The following is a 19542-nucleotide window of genomic DNA, read 5'->3' on the forward strand; positions in this document are numbered from 1 at the left end:
ATTCACACACCCTCTCCCCCTTCATTGACCCTGCAGCAGGAGTCTGTGCCACTCTAATGAGAAATGGAAAACACTACTCCGCAAGCTCCAAGACACACACATACATACATACACACACGGACAAACACACACATGCTCGGCGGGAGCCATTACAAGGGGACAGAGGGGGTACAACAGTATAATCACACACGCCCAGGGAAACAATTGTGCCGTTATCAGAGTGATCACATTATAAAAGTTTAATAAACAGCAAACGGCCTAATGGTGAATTAGCCTGCATCTGCCCTGTGTTGTGCCAGCCTATAATTAGTGATTTAACAGAGACAAACAAATGTTTTTAGCCAGAGATTTTCACAGTCAACAGATTTGCAGTTGGACATAAATTATCCAGCGTGACCAGAATTAAAAGAAAAGGGGTGATTTGTGTGTGTGTGTTTTTTTTTTCTCCTGTGATCTTAACTCCAAGACGCCAACACAAAAAAAAAGTCACACGCAGACAGTCGCACAAACACAGAACCACAGAGAGCAGAGTTTGGCTCAAGCCCCAGTCTGGTTTTCTAAGTGGCACTTGAGATGTGTATGGAGAGAGGCGGATGGGTGCTTGAGATTGTTGAGGAGGAGGAGGAGAGAGTGAAGGAGGGAGGAAGGGGAGGAGGAGAAAAGAAACAGGACAAGACGGCTGTGAATGACGTGGAGTAAGTTAGTCAAGAGGAGGGGGAAAAGGACTATCCTGCTTCTCTCCTGGGATAAATGAGCTGTTGTGTGTCTGATATGTTTGTATTTGTGTGTGTGTGTGTGTGTGTGTGTGTGTGTGTGTGTGTGTGTGTGTGTGTGTGTGTGTGTGTGTGTGTGTGTGTGTGTGTGTGTGTGTGTGTGTGTGTGTGTGTGTGTGTGTGTGTGTGTGTGTGTGTGTATGTGGGCATTGACGTTAAATCGATGGCAATTTATAATTTACCATCACAAGGACCTCTCACTTTTTATAGGGCCTCCATCCTCCCTCATCAATATTACATCAGGACCCAGACCCTCAGTGTGAGGGAGCAGGAGGGTGAGAAAACGGCTGAGGAGAGAGAATATGGCTTTGGTCCAGTGTTTGTGTGTATGTGTGTGTGTGCAAATGTGTGTGTGTGGGTGGAGGGAGAGGAGGAGGGCATCTGCTGAGGTTGTAGAAAACATCGCTTGCAGCATACACAAATGTGCAAACGCATACCCTGCCTTACATGTGCGTGTGCTTGTGTGTCTGCATCTGTCCAACAAATTTTGTGTGTGCATGAGTGTGTATGTGTGTGAGAGTGAGTGTGTGTACGCCTGCCAGCTGAGTGACAGTTTGGTATTGATCTGTGGGAGGCCCCGGTGTCATTAGACCCAGTATGGACCAGCAGGCACATGTGGAGGTCAGGGCACGGAGTTTGTGTGTGTGTGTGCGTGTGTATGTGCAATTGTAGTTTGTGTGTGTGTGTAAGGAGGAGAGGGGGACCAAGTGTTCAGTAGTGACAGGCTCAAGCCTCTGAAAGAAAATCAATCGTGTCATAAGAGGAAGGTTTCCTCCAGCCCCCCCCCCTCCTCCTCTCCTCCTCCTCCTCCTCCTTTCTCCCCTTCTCTCCTTTTATTCTTCTCATCTACAGACGCTACATTTATATGTTTATCAATCCCCTTTTCTCCATCTTTGCCATCTTTGTTTTCTTCTGCCCACACACAAACACATTGGCCAGCACTCCCGGGTCAGGACAGGGGTTGCATGTGTGATGTGCAGATCAATCCGAGGGGTTATCCTGGCAAAAAAGAGCCATTAGTGGCAGAACTGATCCTGGATCAGCCCTCATTAACTTAAAGGGCAGAGGGGCTGTTTGTCCGGATAAAATAAATGACCCCAAAGCAGGGCCAATTAACTGAGAGGGCAGAGAGCGCTGGATTTGATGGCATGCGTGGTTTTGTTTAATAAAAGTTTGATTAGAAAAGGAGCTGATTGGACTTTTATTTTATTGTGAGTTTAAGCTGTCCCTCAGTTATTTATTATTAAGGATGAGCACACACACAGAGACACACACACACGCAGGGCAAGCCTCCACCTGTTCTCCTCTCTCCTCTCTTGCCTAAGGGGACGAGTATGGTAGATAACAGTTTGAGTGGGCCTGCTGCAAAACACTAATCAGACCTAACACTGCCTAATTAGCACAGAGTCCGCTGATTGGCTTACAGCAATAATTAACACAGGTGAGAATAATTAGCTCCCCATAGACCTGTTTGTGCGTGTGTGCATGTGTGTGTGTGTGTGTGTGTGCGTGTGCATGTGCATGTGTGTGTGTGTGTGTGTGCGTGTGCATGTGTGTGTGTCTGTGTCTGTGGAGGATGTTATTATGCAGTCTTAGTCCCCAGTGAGACAGAGGAGGCAGAGGGAAGAATCAAACTCATTACTGAAACCAGGCCAACCTGTGTTAGGTGCTCTGCTTTCCCACACCCAGAGAATTAGCCACAGAGAGATCCACCTTCCTCCCATCCCTCCCTCTTTCTCTCCCTTCATGTGTGTGTCTTTACTTACTCTCTCTTCTCTCCATCCCTTTCCCTTCAGCCCCCCTTTTGCTGGCGACTGAAGGTGCGTTTGAGGAATCTCACCGCTAGGTGAACCTGCTAAGATAAGATGAAACACAGACACAGGGCATCTTTCTATCATATTCTGTCTCTCTGGTGGTCTGCTTCTTGCTTTTATCCCCCGCCCAGCCCTCCTCCGATCTCTCCTCAGTATAACAAGAACAAAATAGGTTGAAAAAATGTTGGCGAGTGCTGTCTCCCTCTCCTTATAAAAAGCTCCAGCATATAGCCTCTCCCTCTCCATAAAATTGTATATAGTCCACTCCATGAACTACCACTTATTGCTGGCTGTATGCAGGAGATATTGAATCATGCTCAGCCAACGCCTCATGCAGACTCTCTGAGAGAACCAGAGATGGAGATAATGACTGAAAAGGAGAGACAAAGAAAAAGAAAAACAAGGGACAGTGTTTTGCTGAGAGACTGGCCGTCGTTCGTCAGTCTGTAAGCAGCATGGTGTCCTCCATCTCACTCCTCCTGGTTATTGTTGCCAAAGTGCCGCTTCTTTGATCAAGCCAACATCACAGAGAAGAAGACGGGCACGCAGACATTGAGAGGGGGTTAATATTGGAACACAATTGACGGCTTGTCACTTTTAGCTCCTAGGCACCAACATCCTAGAGTAGTTAGTTAGGTGCCGGTGAGGGAGAAAGAGGGGGGTAACGCACACAAATCACACACACGTCTCCAGAAGCATTTTGAGTGCTAAATAAATTACAAGCGACGATGTAAATTGGTGTTTTCCTGGTGTGTGTGGCTGCTTTGGGGATTTATTTTTCATGTCAAGACATTTTAGAGTGGTTTAGGAGTGCAGGATGTACGGGTAATGAATTTAACCCACCAAACTGAGCACAAACACACACAAACACACAGTTTAGCTTTCGTGCGGAAGGGAGGCGATACTCACCTGACCACAGGTGCATGGCAGCATTAATGTGAGGCACAAGCAGTCTGACTCCCACCCTCTTTCTTTTCCACACCATTGTTCTCCACTCAACTGGGCTTGAGGAGGTGCCAGGGGGGACACCAGCCTATATGCGTACACTGATGGAGACACAGTGGGAGAGGAAAGCTCATTGTTGGCTGACTGATCTCCAGTCTTCCGCTGACAAGCCTCTCATGTTTGCTGGTTTTGTTTTTTTTTTTGTTCTTGCTGTTGTTGTTGTTGTTGTTGTTGTTGTGTTCCTGCCTGGCACAAGCTTGCCTCTCAAAACAGGCAGCTTCTACCTCTGTCACACCAAGGTTGTCAACACGGCGCTCACCCGCACTTCACTCTACATCACTGCAAGCCATACGACACACAGAAACACACGTTGAGATGTATGTTCGGGCTAAATGGATGTACTCAAAGGCAGCTTAAACGCATATAAGAGCTGTAAAAGCGGTGTTTACGGGAGGCATTTGCATAGTGTTCATAGCACTCTCTGCCTCCTGTCTCCGCACACACGCACACACACACGCACATGCACACACACACACACACACACACACACACACACACACACACACACACACACACATTCATGAGCTGCACTTTTTCCCCCTTGAATACTCTCTACAGGCCTTTCTGACTAAAGAAACAAAATGAAAGAAGGTTGATTGAGGCAAAACAAGGAAGGTTGTTTTTTCATATTTCCTGTTTCAATAATTAATATGCATGAGTTTTATGGCCGCTTAAGATGCGATCAATTATTCATTAACAGCATGTTAATTGCATCCACAGTCGTGAATATTTAACCAAACACTAAATCAATGGGGTCGAATGAGCAGCAATATGGACATTTTATATGCTTTGCCAAAATTGGGTTAGGCTTTAATGAAAAATGCCAGAGAGCAGATTGAAAAGGGACAAATGTGGCGAGAACTCCACCAAAGGACGAAAGCTTGCATTTGGGAAGCAGGCGATATGAATAAATGCAGAGTGTTGACTGGTAATAGTATAGTCTGTGACTCTTTGCCTTTTCTTCTGCTTTGTCTCTTTATTCTCATCTCCTCCTTTTTTAAATGGAGAGGATGTAATCTCCTCATCTCTGCCCACTGTAGCCAGCCTTTTTCGCTCTCAAAGACTCCAGACTCCTTTGTCCTGGATCTTTGTGTACTTGTGTGTGTGTGTCTGTGCAGCTCTTGTTTGTGTATATGTGTATATGTGTATATGTGTGTGTGCGAGTGTGTGTGTGTGTGTGTGTGTGTGTGTGTGTGTGTGTGTGTGTGTGTGTGTGTGTGTGTGTGTGTGTGTGTGTGTGTGTGTGTGTGTGTGTGTGTGTGTGTGTGTGTCACAGCGGTGTCTGGACGTTGACATTTCTCTGCTTGGATAACCATCGCGCCCTCTGTCCCTCTGTCCCTCCAGCCATGACGCAGGGTAATGTCACCTGTCAGTCTCAAACTCCTACTTACAACCACTGCACCCCCCTCAACTCCCCCCACTCTCATGGAACACCACCACCGCCAACGCCACCAGTAGTCCACCACCCTCTCACCCCTAACTGGACCTCACCTGCATGGGAGACAAAACCCTCAATCTCCTGCTTTTCGCCTCCTTTTGTCTTCCTCTGCAGTACCTCATATGACTCCATCTCCTCCTGCTCTTTCTCTGCCTTATATCCAAATGTTAACCCACCCCTCCCGCTCTCATACATTTGCCCTCAGGAGCCAGAATATGAAATGGGAAGAAGTGCTTGTAGTGAATGGGAAAGTCAGAGGTGGGAAGTTGACTTTTTGTCCAGGCCCGAGTGTGCCTGTTTTCAATTACTCTCCCTGCACAGGCGGGGTGGAGGTTTATGCGTTATATGGGAATGTAATTGACTATAACTGCCCTCTTAACATTAACCAGGTGTACTAGCTGAGTGTGTGAGATTAGGCCTCGGGTCTTGGCCATTATGGTGTGTGTGGACTTTTCTGCCTCTATGTGTGTTGTTGATGTATTTATACCCTGCTCCTGTGAGGTGCTGCCCATTAGCACCAAGTTTAAATCTCACATTTTTTCCTGTGCGTCTCTCTGCACATATGTGTTTATGCATGTGTGCATACTCTGACTTCTTGTCCTTTTGTGTGAGTTTCATCATGCATCTGCCTCAGCGCGCACATACGAGTGAAAGGGAAAGTAAAAAAAAAAAAGAGAAAGAGGCAGGATACAGATCCAGGCCGCTTCAAGGGGGGCCTGACTTTACAAGGACAAAGTCAAAATGGGCCCATTCACAAGGCTGACACACTGTGATTTGTATGTATAGTGCTGTGCAGCCTGCGGGGCACTAGCCCAGGGGCTATCACTGACACCCAGACCAGTGCATGAGCACAAGCGGGGAGGGGGGGCGATGTAGGAAAATCAGGAGTGTGTGTGTGTGTGTGTGTGTGTGTGTGTGTGTGTGTGTGTGTGTGTGTCTCCTCTTTTGTGTGTGAGTGAGGGAAGAGAAGCATCAACAGGCTGTCAATCACGCCCAGGCCACTGCCTGTCACTCTTCGATAGGGCTCGTCCGGCGGAGAATGGGAGTCCCTGGGACCCTGGGAGGAGAAAGGGGGGAAGAGGTGGAGGTGCAGGAGGGAAGCTGGGAGGAGACGACTGTCTGTCTCAGTGACTCGGGCTTGATTTGATATTTGATACCGAGCATGTGGCATTTGAATGCAAATCTATTTTGATTGTCCCGCCGTCTGATAGGGTTAAGAGGAACCTATGGGGGATATGCATGTATGCATGTGTACCAAAGAGACTCACACTCACATACAAAATGATACTGAGAATTATTCGGAAGGATTGTGTTACACACCAATTCACTTGCATTAGTCATTTTTCTCCATCTAAAAGCAATATAGATATATTTCATTAGAAAAAATATAGGTAATGGATCAGAGACTAAAAATGATTTATTTCTCCTTGTGTGTGAAGGAGTTCTATTTGAGAATAAACCTTGGCAGTGTTTTAACGATACATCTGTAACATGACTGTGTATGTGTTTGTTTGAAAATGTAAGCAGGATAATTATTTTCCTGCGTGCATGTTGAGGACTGTGTTTAAAAGCAAGCATGCCAAGTAGGTAGACAGACAGACAGCCAGATAGACGGGTGGATAAAGCCTGTATTACTGCAGTATGGAAATGTGAGGCTCAGTTCCCTCCCAATTAGAGCACTGACTTCTGAAATGCCATAATACCCATTAATTAGCAGGCTGCTATTTTCTCAGTGATATGGCTAATTAGTCTGCGGGGCTCTACACTATCTGGACCATTATTATTGGGTTGATGCCATGCAAACACACTCATCTAGTCTACACACACTCATGTTGGAGTCGACGCGTTAACACAAGCACACTCACGTTTGTATTTGTGGCGTAAAAGGGGAAGAGATACACATGCAGCACTCATTGCTACAATTTCCCACAGCTGAGTGACCCTCATTTAAGCGACACCATTACACGCTTCAGTAGCAGCAAAGCAGAACACGACAGAGTTAATGGTGAAGGTGGGGTGAGCAGTTACACACAGGATGCCCTCTTCTTTAAATATCCTCCTCATAATGTGTTATTATAAGCTGATAAAACAGCAGCACCCTCATCCCCCCCTCTCTGAGAAACAACAGGGAAACGTGTCAGCCCCCCCTGTAATGACTCAACATATGTGTGTGTGTGTGTGTGTGTGTGTGTGTGTGTGTGTGTGTGTGTGTGTGTGTGTGTGTGTGTGTGTGTGTGTGTGTGTGTGTGTGTGTGTGTGTGTGTGTGTGTGTTTGGTGCTCTCCCTGCCTCGACAGTCCATCAGTGTCTCCCACCGGACAGACAGGCCACTGACACAGCACCACCAGGCCGGGGAACCTTTTCAATCACTCGCTCACTTTTCCCTCTCTGTCAGGTGGCAGAAAGGCGTGATTGATCTGTTGTTACTCGGCGGCAGTGAAGGAGTGGAAAGAAGTTGTGTTGGGTAAAAAAAAAACAGGTCTGGCATGTGTGACAACCACTTTCATAAGTTTATTAATCATCTTCATCAATATTGCAGCCCTGGTCCTGCTGTTGGTTGTCATGCAGCTTGTGTGTGCGTTTTCATGTGTGTGTGTGTTCACACTCCTCGCAGCCCGATGAACTTCATAAGTGTCCCATCACCACTTTAATCAAATTACTTATGAACCAAAATTGACAGTTTTCATTAATTATAAAGGATTATTCTAATTGCGATTCAAATTTATTCATTTAGAACAGACGGCATTCAGTAATGTTTCAGGAAATTTGCATATTAAATGGAGAGGGTAGGCCATTAGCTATGCTAATGTATGCATGATTCCTTATTTTGTGATTGGTGGGCCATATGTAGCAGGCTGGGGGTGTGCAGGTGAGGAATCTAGAAGGAGCTGTAATATATTTGATAAACACAGAGGGATGCAAGGCCAAAACACACATGTCCACATGCACACACACTCTGTAGGAAGCCATACGTCTCTGTTCAGTATCAATCTCCCTCTTTTTTTCAACAGCCACACACACACACACACACACTTTGTCTCACATTTTCTCGCTCTCTCCCACTCCCTGCTTCCATATTCCTCCCTCAAGACCCATTGGTGGGAACAACTTTTCACCCGAGAACAAACACGGCACACTAATTAAGTTTCTGATTTCTGATCCTGCTGCATTTAGAAACATAACCTTGAGCCTGCGTACACTCACAGTCATAGTTATGATTTAATACGGTGCTTAAATGGAACAAAAAGAAAGAACTTTTGCAAGCGGCACATTCATCCCCACAATGTATGGGGCCGGTCGTGGGTTGACACAATGCTCTTTATCAAGCTATATATAGTGGATGCATTATGCATTAAGTTTAACATGCGCTTAAATCAACACTATTCAATATGAATACATCAGTCCTCAACCAAGGTAGAGAGGAGAACAGTTAGGGTAAATGACTGTGCAGGGAGGGAAGCAGGCGGGCTTAAGCATGCGGTCACACACCCACACGGTCACACACACCCTTCGGCGTCTACCCCGGCTGATGACAGGGCCATTATTCACTGGTCAGTCCCACGAGGGCAGGGTTTGGGCCGGACAGGGTAGCAGAGCGTCCCTGCATGGCAGGACAGCGTTGAGGTGAGAGGGACCAGGACCCTTCATTACTCCTGTGATCAGGGGCCTGGAGCTTTTTCTTCTCTCTCTCTCTCTCTCTCTCTCTCTCTCTCTCTTTTTCTCCCTCTCTCTTTGTCTCTGTCTCCATCAGATTAATGGGCCAGGCCCCGACAGAGGAAGTGTTTCAATCAGCACTGCCTGCCAAGCTTGTCCATCATCCAGACAGCCTCTTATTCATCATGGCTTTGATACACACACACACCCACACACACACACATACACGTACACACAAACGCATGCACAGATGTTTATTTGGTTGCATTCCCCCCCCCCCCCCCCCCCCCCCCCCGGTGCTCTGGTGTAAATCCAGGCCACAGGTAGCGATGTTATCAGGCTACAAGTTGTTGAACCAGGCGCTGTTCCCATGCAGCACAGCTCTCATTGCCTGTCTTTCAACGCTCCCAGCACCATTTCTCAGTTGAATTTTGAATGATCCTTTTCGGATGAAATGGATGAAACACAATTGGTTAAGTGTCTCTGGGACTTCTGTCCCCAAGCTGGGAATGGAGCTCCGGCTTCATGGAGAAGCGAGGAGCGATCTCTCCCTAGTGGGGCCTTTCCCTGAGCGGCAAAGGCGCAGCAGAGATCCTCCCTGACCTAGCGTCTCCCTCCTCCAGGGTCCATTTGTTCTGAGAAATATTTAACAACGGGGCAAATTCAGCTGACACGACATGCACACACATCGAGCAGATACGGACGAGGAGGAGGATGGGACGATGCACGAAGCGAGCTGGAAATGAATTTTTCAGCGCAGTGAGATGTTCTATTTGAATAAATCATGACACTTAAGATAGACATGGGGGCAATATAGAGGTGCTTGCTGCTACTTTAAAGAGTAGCACTCCAAAGGAATGAAGCTAAGGATGTATGTCTGTCATGGTCTCTTTTTCTCAGACTGCCCTCTTGTTTTTGTGTTTTTGCATCTTTTATTTCACTTAATGTCTTTTTTGTTATCAGATCTATCTTTCTGATATCAGTCTTTTATGTTGTACTGGCTGTTTTCTGAAAGTAAACTGGGCCACTTCAGCCTGCTACAGCCCGATGTCCGAGGCCCTGGGCCAGACCCAGAGACAGACCTGGTTCTGGATTATTAATGTCCCCCCCTGTGGAGCCAGGCCTCCTCCCCCACCCAGTGCCCCCCCTACACCCCTGGGGTCAGCCTGCATGGCTCCTGGTGCAAGGCCCCCCTCATAAATCTCCCTAAATTAGTGTGTGTATGTGTGCATGTGAGTGTGTGCCTCCACGCTTACACATATACTGCAGGCAGGGAGACAGGTCACCACAAAAACAAGCCAGTCAGGCTCTTGGTTGAAGTGTCAGTGATGCATGGCGGAAAGAGTGAAAGAAGGAGTCACAGAGGAAAGAAAGAGGACGAGAAATGAAACACAAGGGGAGGAAAAGAAAATACACAAAACAGGACCTGGAGTAGATATTTGGTTCTCTGAGAGCTCCAGATTTCACTTTTACTTGAGCCACCTATTTATCACTCTTTTTTCTCCTGTAACATTAGATCTGCTTACAAATATGTACACTTCATTTGAACTTGCTTCGGACTACATTAGGATCGATTTGCTGAACAAATCTTGATGTTTAATTGCTCAAGTGCAGGATCCCCCATTCCTCTACCTGCCTAGATTAGTTCAACATGTCCCACGGTGGTAACAGGCGAGGGGAAGTGCTGTTGTGTCACTTAGTTAACCCCCGAGACAAATGGCTCCCCTCCGGAGCACAGTGAATTACACACCTCATGAAGCATATTAGGAGCCAGACACACTGCTTTTCTTCTGGAGATGATCTGTATGGCTGAAATGGATGGAGGGAGACAGAGAGGAGAGGGCTGAGTTATGGCATCACCCACAGCCATTTTTACTGCGCATCAGAACAAAACAGAGCGAGCAGAGAGAGGAGGGGCGAAAGGATAAAGAAATGAGGCAGGAAGATGTACGGCACAATGAGACACAAAAGGCTGAAAAGATGAATAAACTAGAACTACTGAGGAAGATAAAACAGCACAGCTCTAAAGTTATCTGTGTTAAATTCGACAAGGAAAACAACTCTTTACCTCATTTGTTGCTAATGTAGGAAAATTATTAGAAAATATAACAGAATTGTCCCTCGGAGGCTTCCGTGCTGTTAGCTAATCGTGTAGACAATCTTTATCACCACAGTAATAATATTTAGATGCTACAGGGATTACTTAAAAGTTGTGTTATAATTGCTTTCCTTGTTTTGTTTTTTATGGGCAAGGGGTGATTTTGTGTTTAATTGCTCCAAAGTGACAAATAATGGCCGTTATGATATGATGAAAGTGTGAGATCATTAAATTACTACGGCGACCGGCTGCATGTGTTTATTCGTTTGTTTTTTTCGCTTTTACAAATTTACGCCACGAGGCTTTGAGAGGCCAAGCAGTTATTTACACAAATTCACTTCCACAGCCGTTCCTGGATTTGGGGGTAATTATGTGAGAGCAAAATGGTTTTATTTCATTTAATCCGGGCCAGCACAGCAATTTGCACGAGTAATATTTGTAGTTGTGGAGCCTGCACAGTGAAACAGCTTGAAACCAGTAAGGGTCTGAAATACAAACAAGGCGGAGAGGACAATAATCAAAACAAGCATTTATGCAGGAGGCAGTTTTGTTGATAGAGCCGCAAATATGTGTGTATTTCAGATGTGATACAGGAAACATTTTACAACATTATCCATGAGGATTCAAAACATGACAGGGGTTGAGAACTGAGCTCTCCAAAGGGCCTCTTTATGAAGTTCATCTTTTTTTGGATTTATTTTTACCTCTTATGTTATTCAGTCTCCAGTGAATGTAATTTCACTATTTTAATGCTAGCGATCACAGCGGGTGATGTCATTCAATGGGCATTTAAGATCACTGGAGCAGGATTATTGAGTATGTCAGACAAAAACCAATTGTGAAGCAATAAATTATCTTTCTGACGGATTGAAAAGTTGAGGAGACAGAATAAAAGAGAAGAACAAATAAGAGAATTATAGGCTATTGCCATTTATCTGTCCATATTTACTGGTCATCTGTCAATCAGATTATCTATAAATCCTTATGCTAATCTCTTTGCTATTGCATATCATCACGCACTGCTCCTGATCCAACCCCCCCTCCCTCTTTTGCCACACACCCACTCTGTTGATCCATGTAAATGTGTGCAGCGGTGATTCCAGTCCCCTGGCTCCCGGGGAGATGAGATAGAGCACGGAGGAATCAACATGCTACAGTTTTGTAATGTTTCCGTGCGGCTGACTCCAGACACCTTAAGTCGTGTAAATAATGAATCAGATGATCCAGGCATGCAGGAGATGGAGGGGACACGTTGACATATGGCAAAGCGAATGAAGCATGCTGACTTCCTGACTTACTGTCTTCATCTCTTTTCCTGCACTTCATACTTCAGCAAAGTCTCACTTCTTCCTCCCCCTCTTCCTCTTCCCCTCCAAACCAAACTCTAATATTAACCTCTTCATTTGGCCACCTCTGACTCCGCTGACCCTCACTCTCCTGTATCCACTTATCCATCATCTGTCCATCATGAATACCTCAGAGGAGCAGGAGAAGGACACGTGGGGGGGAAAGCGGAGTCAATGAATTAAACAGGAGAGCCAGCGAGGAAGGTGGAGTATGTTGGACAAGTGGATGTAGTCCACAGCTGTCTGCGCGGCTGCTCTCTGACCCTGAGGAGATAAGAAAGTTGGGAGACCCTCAGCCTTTGGGGTCCAACCGCCACTGTGAAAAAAAACCTCCATCTCTGTGCTTCATGAATTATTGAGATATTGGCCTACAGCTTCTAAAATATACAGGAGGGTGGTCTGTCTCTCCTTTCGGATTTCACGTACCTTGTCCGTCTGTCTGTCTTTCTATCATTTTCTCCTCTCACTTTCTGCTTCCCCCTGTCTCCATCTCTGTTTTTCTCTCCCCCCCTTCTCATTCAGATTTAGCCTCTCCTGCCAGAGAGATCGTAAATCAGAACACAAACAAAGCAGACGAAGAAGAAAAAAAAGAAAGCAGCAAAGAAAGACAGTTTGTTATTCACATCATAAGAGGCTTTCTCTTCTTTACTCGGAGAACAGCGTCTACCACTAACCAGCTGTCATGCATTTAAAAGTTGTCAGGGATAAATTCACCAGTTCTTGTGTTACATCAGATGCTTGTAATGCGCGCAGCAGTAAGCCGGCCCTTGAAATGAGACAGAACTCTGATCTGTCCATTTATCTTCTTTGCTCTCTTGTTTCTTTTTTTTTTTCTAGATGAAGCAATTGTCCGAGGCTGCTTACTGTGTTTCTCCTGACATGCCTCTCTCCCTTTCTCTTCTTGTGTGTGTGTGTGTGTGTGTGTGTGTGTGTGTGTGTGTGTGTGTGTGTGTGTGTGTGTGTGTGTGTGTGTGTGTGTGTGTGTGTGTGTGTGTGTGTGTGTGTGTGTGTGTGTGTGTGTGTGTGTGTGTGTGTGTGTGTGTGTGGTGCGACTCCTCGTGCATGATTGTATCTAAGGCAGTTGGCTCCAAACGCGCTGCCCAGTGCAGAATCCTAGCCATAACAAATGAACAGTGGGTAGAAAATAAGACATATGAAAGAAAAGCTGAGCAAAGGAGTGATTCTCTCTCTGGCTGCTGGAGATCTGTATTGTAAGCAGTTTCAGCTGTCAGCATTTCTTTGAGCTACCTCAAAGGGAGGAGGGGGGGGGTGTTGTAGTATTATTTTCCCCCCTTTTGAGGGTTCCTGTTTATTTGTACACGGAGCTGTTTATTTTTGCGGTTCATTTGATACAGTTTTTCTTCTTCACAAACAGACAGACAATAGAGAAGGGAGAGTGGAGGGATGTTCACGACTGTAGTTGCACTTAAAGAAGAAGTTATCAGGCTTTAAACTACAGGGTGGGGATAGGGAATAAATTGTCAGACGTCCCCTTTCTGCTTTTCAGGCCCTCAGTGCCCCCCTACACTCACACTCCCCATATACTCCTCCGACCCCCCCCCCCCCCTCCTCTCCATCCCTCCCTCCCTCATTAAGTATTGATGTGGGTAGCCATACTTGCCATCTCAGCCTATTAATAATGCATGGCAGGTGCTGTTGATGTGGTCTCTCACACTGAGATTGAGAGAGGCAGGAATGGCAACACTGTGCTGCATAGTAGCTACAGCACAACCTCCGTCACACGCCTCTGCAGTTGGGGAGGGGGAGGGGGGGTCTATGTCTGCTGGCCTGGTGAGTTTATGGCAAGCTGTGACAGCAGCTCGGAGATGGATATACAAGGTAGCATCTTACTCAATATCCCGGAGCTGTTTTTACATCCAAAACTGCCTTTGTCATAAACAACTGATGGATGAGGGTGGGAAAGTGTACGAGCCCTGTCTGCCACTGCAGGTTTATTTGTTTTATTTGTGTTTTGTGGTTTGTTGGAGTAGCTCGTACTTTCACTCACTCATTTGTTTTTTCTCCGTCTGTGTTTTTGCAGGTTCTTCCTCAAGTTCTTCCTGAAGTGTAACCAGAACTGCCTGAAGAATGCAGGGAACCCTCGAGACATGAGGCGTTTTCAGGTGAGATATACAACCATCTACTTTCAGACAGTATGTGGTTGTGGTTGTACAGTGGACGGCCTGATTTCCTGATTTGTTTTTGCAAAGCATCACATAAGGTAACAACATAATAATAATAACAACATAACCTTTTAAAAAAGAACAAAACAGAGACTCACATAAATGCTCTCTGTGCTTCCCCAAAGATAAATGCGGAGATAAATGCGGAGATAAAAGAGATTACTGTATGCACTACTTAGAAATTGAATTCAACATAAACATAGAGGTAAACATTGGTTTGTCCCTTTAAAAAACAAAAAATAATCATGCATTAAGCTCTATACCTGAAATTATAAAAGAACAGAGTATTTACAAGAACAGTCTATCATAAATACCTCATTACTCTTGTAACAACATGAATAAAAACAGTGTTCCACACCAGTCAACATGGTCTCAACAATACACACTATCGGAAGCTAAACATAAGACATTCCTTAAGCACCCTTTTCAAACTTATCTCATAAAAGCAGACATATTAATGTAAATAAATTAGACTAAAGCTGCAAAACCCGTCAAAATTTTCACTTTACATATTTTTAAAGTGAAGTTACAATGATCCGGTCATAAGGACTACCTTAAAGCTCCTGTAAGGGTTTTTTTTTAGCTAGAAATGAAACAGATTGAAATTGATAGTGATATCTTTTTTTTTTACCTACAAAATCAGACAGGACCATTAACATAGACTGATCATTTGTATACTCTAATTTTTAATGTCTGACGCTGCTGGCGGGAGGTAGGTGCCAGTCGTAGTGATTGACTACACTCTGCCAAAACAGCCTCATTGTGGGGCACTGTTGGCCTAGCGGTTTAAGCAGGCTCCACATGTACAGAGGCGATCGTCCTGGTCACAGCGGCAGCTGACCATTTGCTGCATGTCTTCCTTCCCCCGCTCTCTACTCCCAACATTTCCAGTCCCTCTCCAGTTGACCTATCAAATAAAGGCGAACAATTTAACTTAACATTTTTAAAAAAGCTTTTTATACATTTTTCACGGTAAAGGATTCCCACAAGTCAATCATATGACTGTTAAAATAAAACAGGGTTCATTTAATAATAATAAAAAACTCTCACACATGTACAGGACAGAATCAGCAAAGGCATAAAGAGTGCTCTTTTGTCCACAGGGGGCGCCATAATAGACACAAACCAAAAATTCCTTACGGGGGCTTTAAATGTCAAAGATGTGAATCTGCTGAGATTTATACTAATTATAATCTAATTATAGCCTTATTAACATTATTTACCGAGGGCTTAATAGCAGAAAGATCAAGTCTAGAGTCTAGCAGGCAAACATGATGAGACACCAAGAAGCTCAAGAGCCAAATGCTTCCTTTAGGAGGCAGTGGAGGAGACCAAAACCAGAGTCAAAAGGAGAGTTTCTATTGAACTGACATGCATAGGGAACAAGAAACTTTGAATAAATGCTCATTTTTCTCTGTACCTTTTCACTGCCATAAGTCGCCTAAAAACTGCCAGGCAGGGGAAATATAACGCAATGTGACATCAGCAGCAAAAATCACTGAAATTAAAGAAGAAAAGTCCAGAACAACAGGAAAGCTACTTTATGCATAACGTACAGTGATGTTTGTAAAATGAAACAAGCTTTACTCAGTGTAAGCTTATGCTATATAAGACGATATGTAAAGCACTGAAAACTTATCAGAAAGTCTTGCAGAGGATGAGGAAAGCAATAACACTTGAGATGCAAATATGTTTCCTTCAAAATAAAAGTCTTCCCTTACTCAACATTATTTTTAGTGGAATTCTTAATGCCCTGATAAAAACTTAGTGCAACAACAGCACAGCCTCATATATCTATATTAGAGTGAGATTTATTTTGGTTCAATGGTCTCCATCTGTCGTCCTCTGTCTCAGGTGGTTGTGTCGACCACGGTGAGCGTGGAGGGTCATGTCCTGGCCGTCTCCGACAACATGTTTGTGCACAACAACTCCAAACACGGGCGCAGAGCTCGGAGACTGGACCCGTCGGAAGGAACACCGTCCTACCTGGAACACGGTACGAAAAGCAGACACAAAATACTTGAGCTGTCTTTGTCTTCTCACTTTCTCTCTGTCTGTTCAACTCTCCTCTCCTCCCCCTCTCTTCCCCCCTCCCTCACCCCCTTCCCCTCCCTGTCTGGCTCAGCACTCAACCCCCTCCTCCGTCTCCACTCTATCCCTCTCAAACCTGCTCCCTCGCTTTCTTTCTTATCTTTCCGCTGCTTCCTCCCAGATTCTCACTTTCCTCTCTTGTAGGGTTTCTAACTCGCGCTAAGAGAGGAGCGAGTGGTAGCTAGAGTGAGTCTCTTGTCTCTCCCTTGTGGCTTGCTCCCCTCAGGTCTCTGCCTCTGGGCCCTCTACTCTGCCTCGCATAAGCACTATGTGTCTTATGAGGTCTGTTCTGCTTAAAGCCAACACTGGCTTTATTTCCTCGGAGACCTGCTTTTATCCTCCAGCCCTCCATCACTCCCCATCCCTCAGGTTTTCAAACACACCCATACGCACACAAAAAGGAGCCCATGCACACACATACACAGTCAGACCCAAACCTTTAATACTTCATAATGACATGTGCACATGATTTAGGAGCCCACACTGATTCCCAACTCCCTAATCCAGTTATTTTCTCATTTCGATTTCCCAGACATTGAATAAGAGAAACATGTTTTTTTTTCACTTTGAGGAAAGTCAACCTCAGGGATGATAATGACAAAATACTAAGAAGGGATTTACATGACAGCCTACAGTAGATTGCATTAAGATTGAATGTTGTGGTTAAGTCAATATAATGACTATTCTCCTGAGGTAAGGTGGACCGCTTGTCCCCACGGCTGGTCTCTCTGGCAATCGGAAAAGTTCACAAAGACGAGACATATTGGGGACATCATTTAGACACAGAAAGAAGAGCACGCACAGTACACTGACAGATGTTCCCTGTGTCAGAGATTTGTTTGGGAATTTCCTCCTCTCTGATTTTCTGCTCTCCTGATGGCTGGGGTTTGAAGGAGGAAAAACAGGAGTGATAGAAGAAGACAGAGAGGGATAAAGAGATGTAGAATGGATGAAAAGAAGGGGTACAAGGACATGATTGTATAAAGAGAAGATGAAATATAAGAAAGAAGACAGAGGTTTCTTTTTGCCTCTAGCATGTGTTGAGTTTGTGTGCAAGATACACAACTTTGGGGGCCCATTTCAGGCAGTAATAGATGAGCAGTGCATAGAGTTGAACAGATGGCACCGAGGAACACCCCAAAGTATAATCCTATCACATGGATTCACGTTCCACCATCTGGTTAATCCACACACACACACAAACACACACACACACACACACACACACAGACACACACACACACACACCCACAAACACACATGCACATGGAGCGCACATAATATCAGCGGCTGTGAAAAGGAGGCATCTTAGGCCATGATTACGACCACAGATTGCTGCTTGGTGAACGTTGATCTCTGCAGGCGTATCAGGGGGCTAAATATCAGTCCAGCTTGTATGGGAGGATCAACAGAACAGGGAGTCAGGCGAAGAGCAAAAGGCGAGGCTTCAGGGAAAAAAAAGTCAGCCCAGTCTAAAGTGGATTATGCCGCTTTACAGAATTACAGCATGTCTGACAAGCAGCATATCTGTTAAGGAGAGGAGATTTAGCTTGTATAAACATGAATTTTCCCAATGCTGCTCTTTTCTTCAATCACATCCAGTAATCTCCAAGTCCATAATGCCAGCAGATCAGGTCGAAAAGCACATTGAATACCAGTTATTGAAATGGTGGTTTATTGTTGTTATTCCATGTACTTTTGTTGGATAACACATAAAGAATATGCTTTAATAGAAAACATTTAAGCTTACAAAAATGCATTACAAATATCCACGCAGGAGCTGAAGCGACCCGTCGGCTGAGCGCTGAGATAGCTGCACAGATACACGAAGCAGCCAGCTGAGCAAGAGCTAAGTGTTTGGTTAATGAAGGCGGCGTATTCACAGGGCAGAGCTTCTGTTGGCTCTGCTCTGCTCCCCGGTCGCGTGGCCTTTGATCAGACACTCAGCACACCTGACATTTACACGCCTGCACGCTTTGCCACGTGTCATAAAACAAGCGCACCGCCGCTGCCCTCACACACAGGGCAGGGGTGATGTTTAATAACGGGGTGCGTATAATCACTCCGATTAGTATTCCTCGCTCGCCCCCGACCCCTGGGAGAGAGGAGAGAGGTGATGTACATGTGTGTGTGTGAGTGAGGGATGGAGAGAAGAGGAGGTGACTGTACATGGAGCTGTACAAGGCCTTTATGTGCTGTCATTAGGTTAGTTAGCATCTAATCTATTTTGTGTGTTAATCTTGCAGCGACCCCGAGCATCAAAGCCATCAGCCCGAGTGAAGGCTGGACCACAGGGGGCGCGACCGTCATCATCATCGGGGACAACTTCTTTGATGGCCTGCAGGTCATCTTTGGAACAATGTTGGTCTGGAGCGAGGTCAGTCACCATCCTGATGAGCAGGTTTTTATCATGCATGTGACTTCAAGTCTGTCTTTTCCTCCTTTTTGACTTTGACAATGTCTTTTAACAATCCCCCACAGATTTATGTCGTTGGTGTGGGCATCGGTCAATCTCTAAATATTTGAAAAGCACCAAATCCCATCCAAAGTTAGCTCATGACTCTTTCTATCTAGACCATACTCTGAAATACTGCCAAGCTCTTGTTAACTGGGGCAGGAAAAACTTTCTTTAAACAGACAGGAACCTCAACATGATGAAGTGTAACCAAATGGTGCCTTTTTCCTCTTAGATAGTTACATTTGAAGGCTTTCAGAGGTCTACAGAAGTGAAAGTGTTCAAGAGTTAATGTGAGAAAAAGAGAGTCAAAGAGCCATATAAATCATCTGTTGAAGAAGAAATATATATCTTTGTTTCTTATCACTTTAATCATCTTGTGACCCGATAAATTTACAGTGTCAATGGATCCCTCGGGGGGCTTTGATACCAAAGTTGGAAACTTCTGTCGTAAACAGGAGCTCTTTGTCAATTTATTAAGTTTTCCGTAGACTCTTTTAAGTTTGGAGCCAAGCATTAGCTGAATGCAGCCTCTCAAACTGAAAGATTTCCATCAATTTGGTCTTTGAAATCCATTTTTATAGTAGAAATTTCCGATTCTTTTTCACACTTTGACAAACTAAAGGTTTCTGAATGGTTTTGGGAGCTTGGAATAATTGGTTGCTCCTGTTTTCTTAAATTTTTCA

The 19542-nt window shown here is 45.0% G+C and overlaps 1 protein-coding gene across 4 annotated transcripts in view; it reads left to right on the forward strand.

Annotated features, from left to right (window-relative positions):
- Window positions 1-19542, forward strand: part of ebf1a (EBF transcription factor 1a) — a 66794-nt gene that overhangs the window by 27675 nt on the left and 19577 nt on the right. For all 4 annotated transcript variants that reach the window (XM_034689423.1, XM_034689424.1, XM_034689421.1 and 1 more), the window contains exons 7-9: window positions 14169-14250; window positions 16165-16306; window positions 18648-18778. In XM_034689423.1, the coding sequence (XP_034545314.1) occupies window positions 14169-14250; window positions 16165-16306; window positions 18648-18778 (355 nt within the window). The remainder of the gene's footprint in view (window positions 1-14168; window positions 14251-16164; window positions 16307-18647; window positions 18779-19542) is intronic.

The sequence above is a fragment of the Notolabrus celidotus genome, chromosome 8 (genome assembly GCF_009762535.1).
Source record: "Notolabrus celidotus isolate fNotCel1 chromosome 8, fNotCel1.pri, whole genome shotgun sequence".
Lineage (NCBI taxonomy): Eukaryota > Metazoa > Chordata > Actinopteri > Labriformes > Labridae > Notolabrus > Notolabrus celidotus.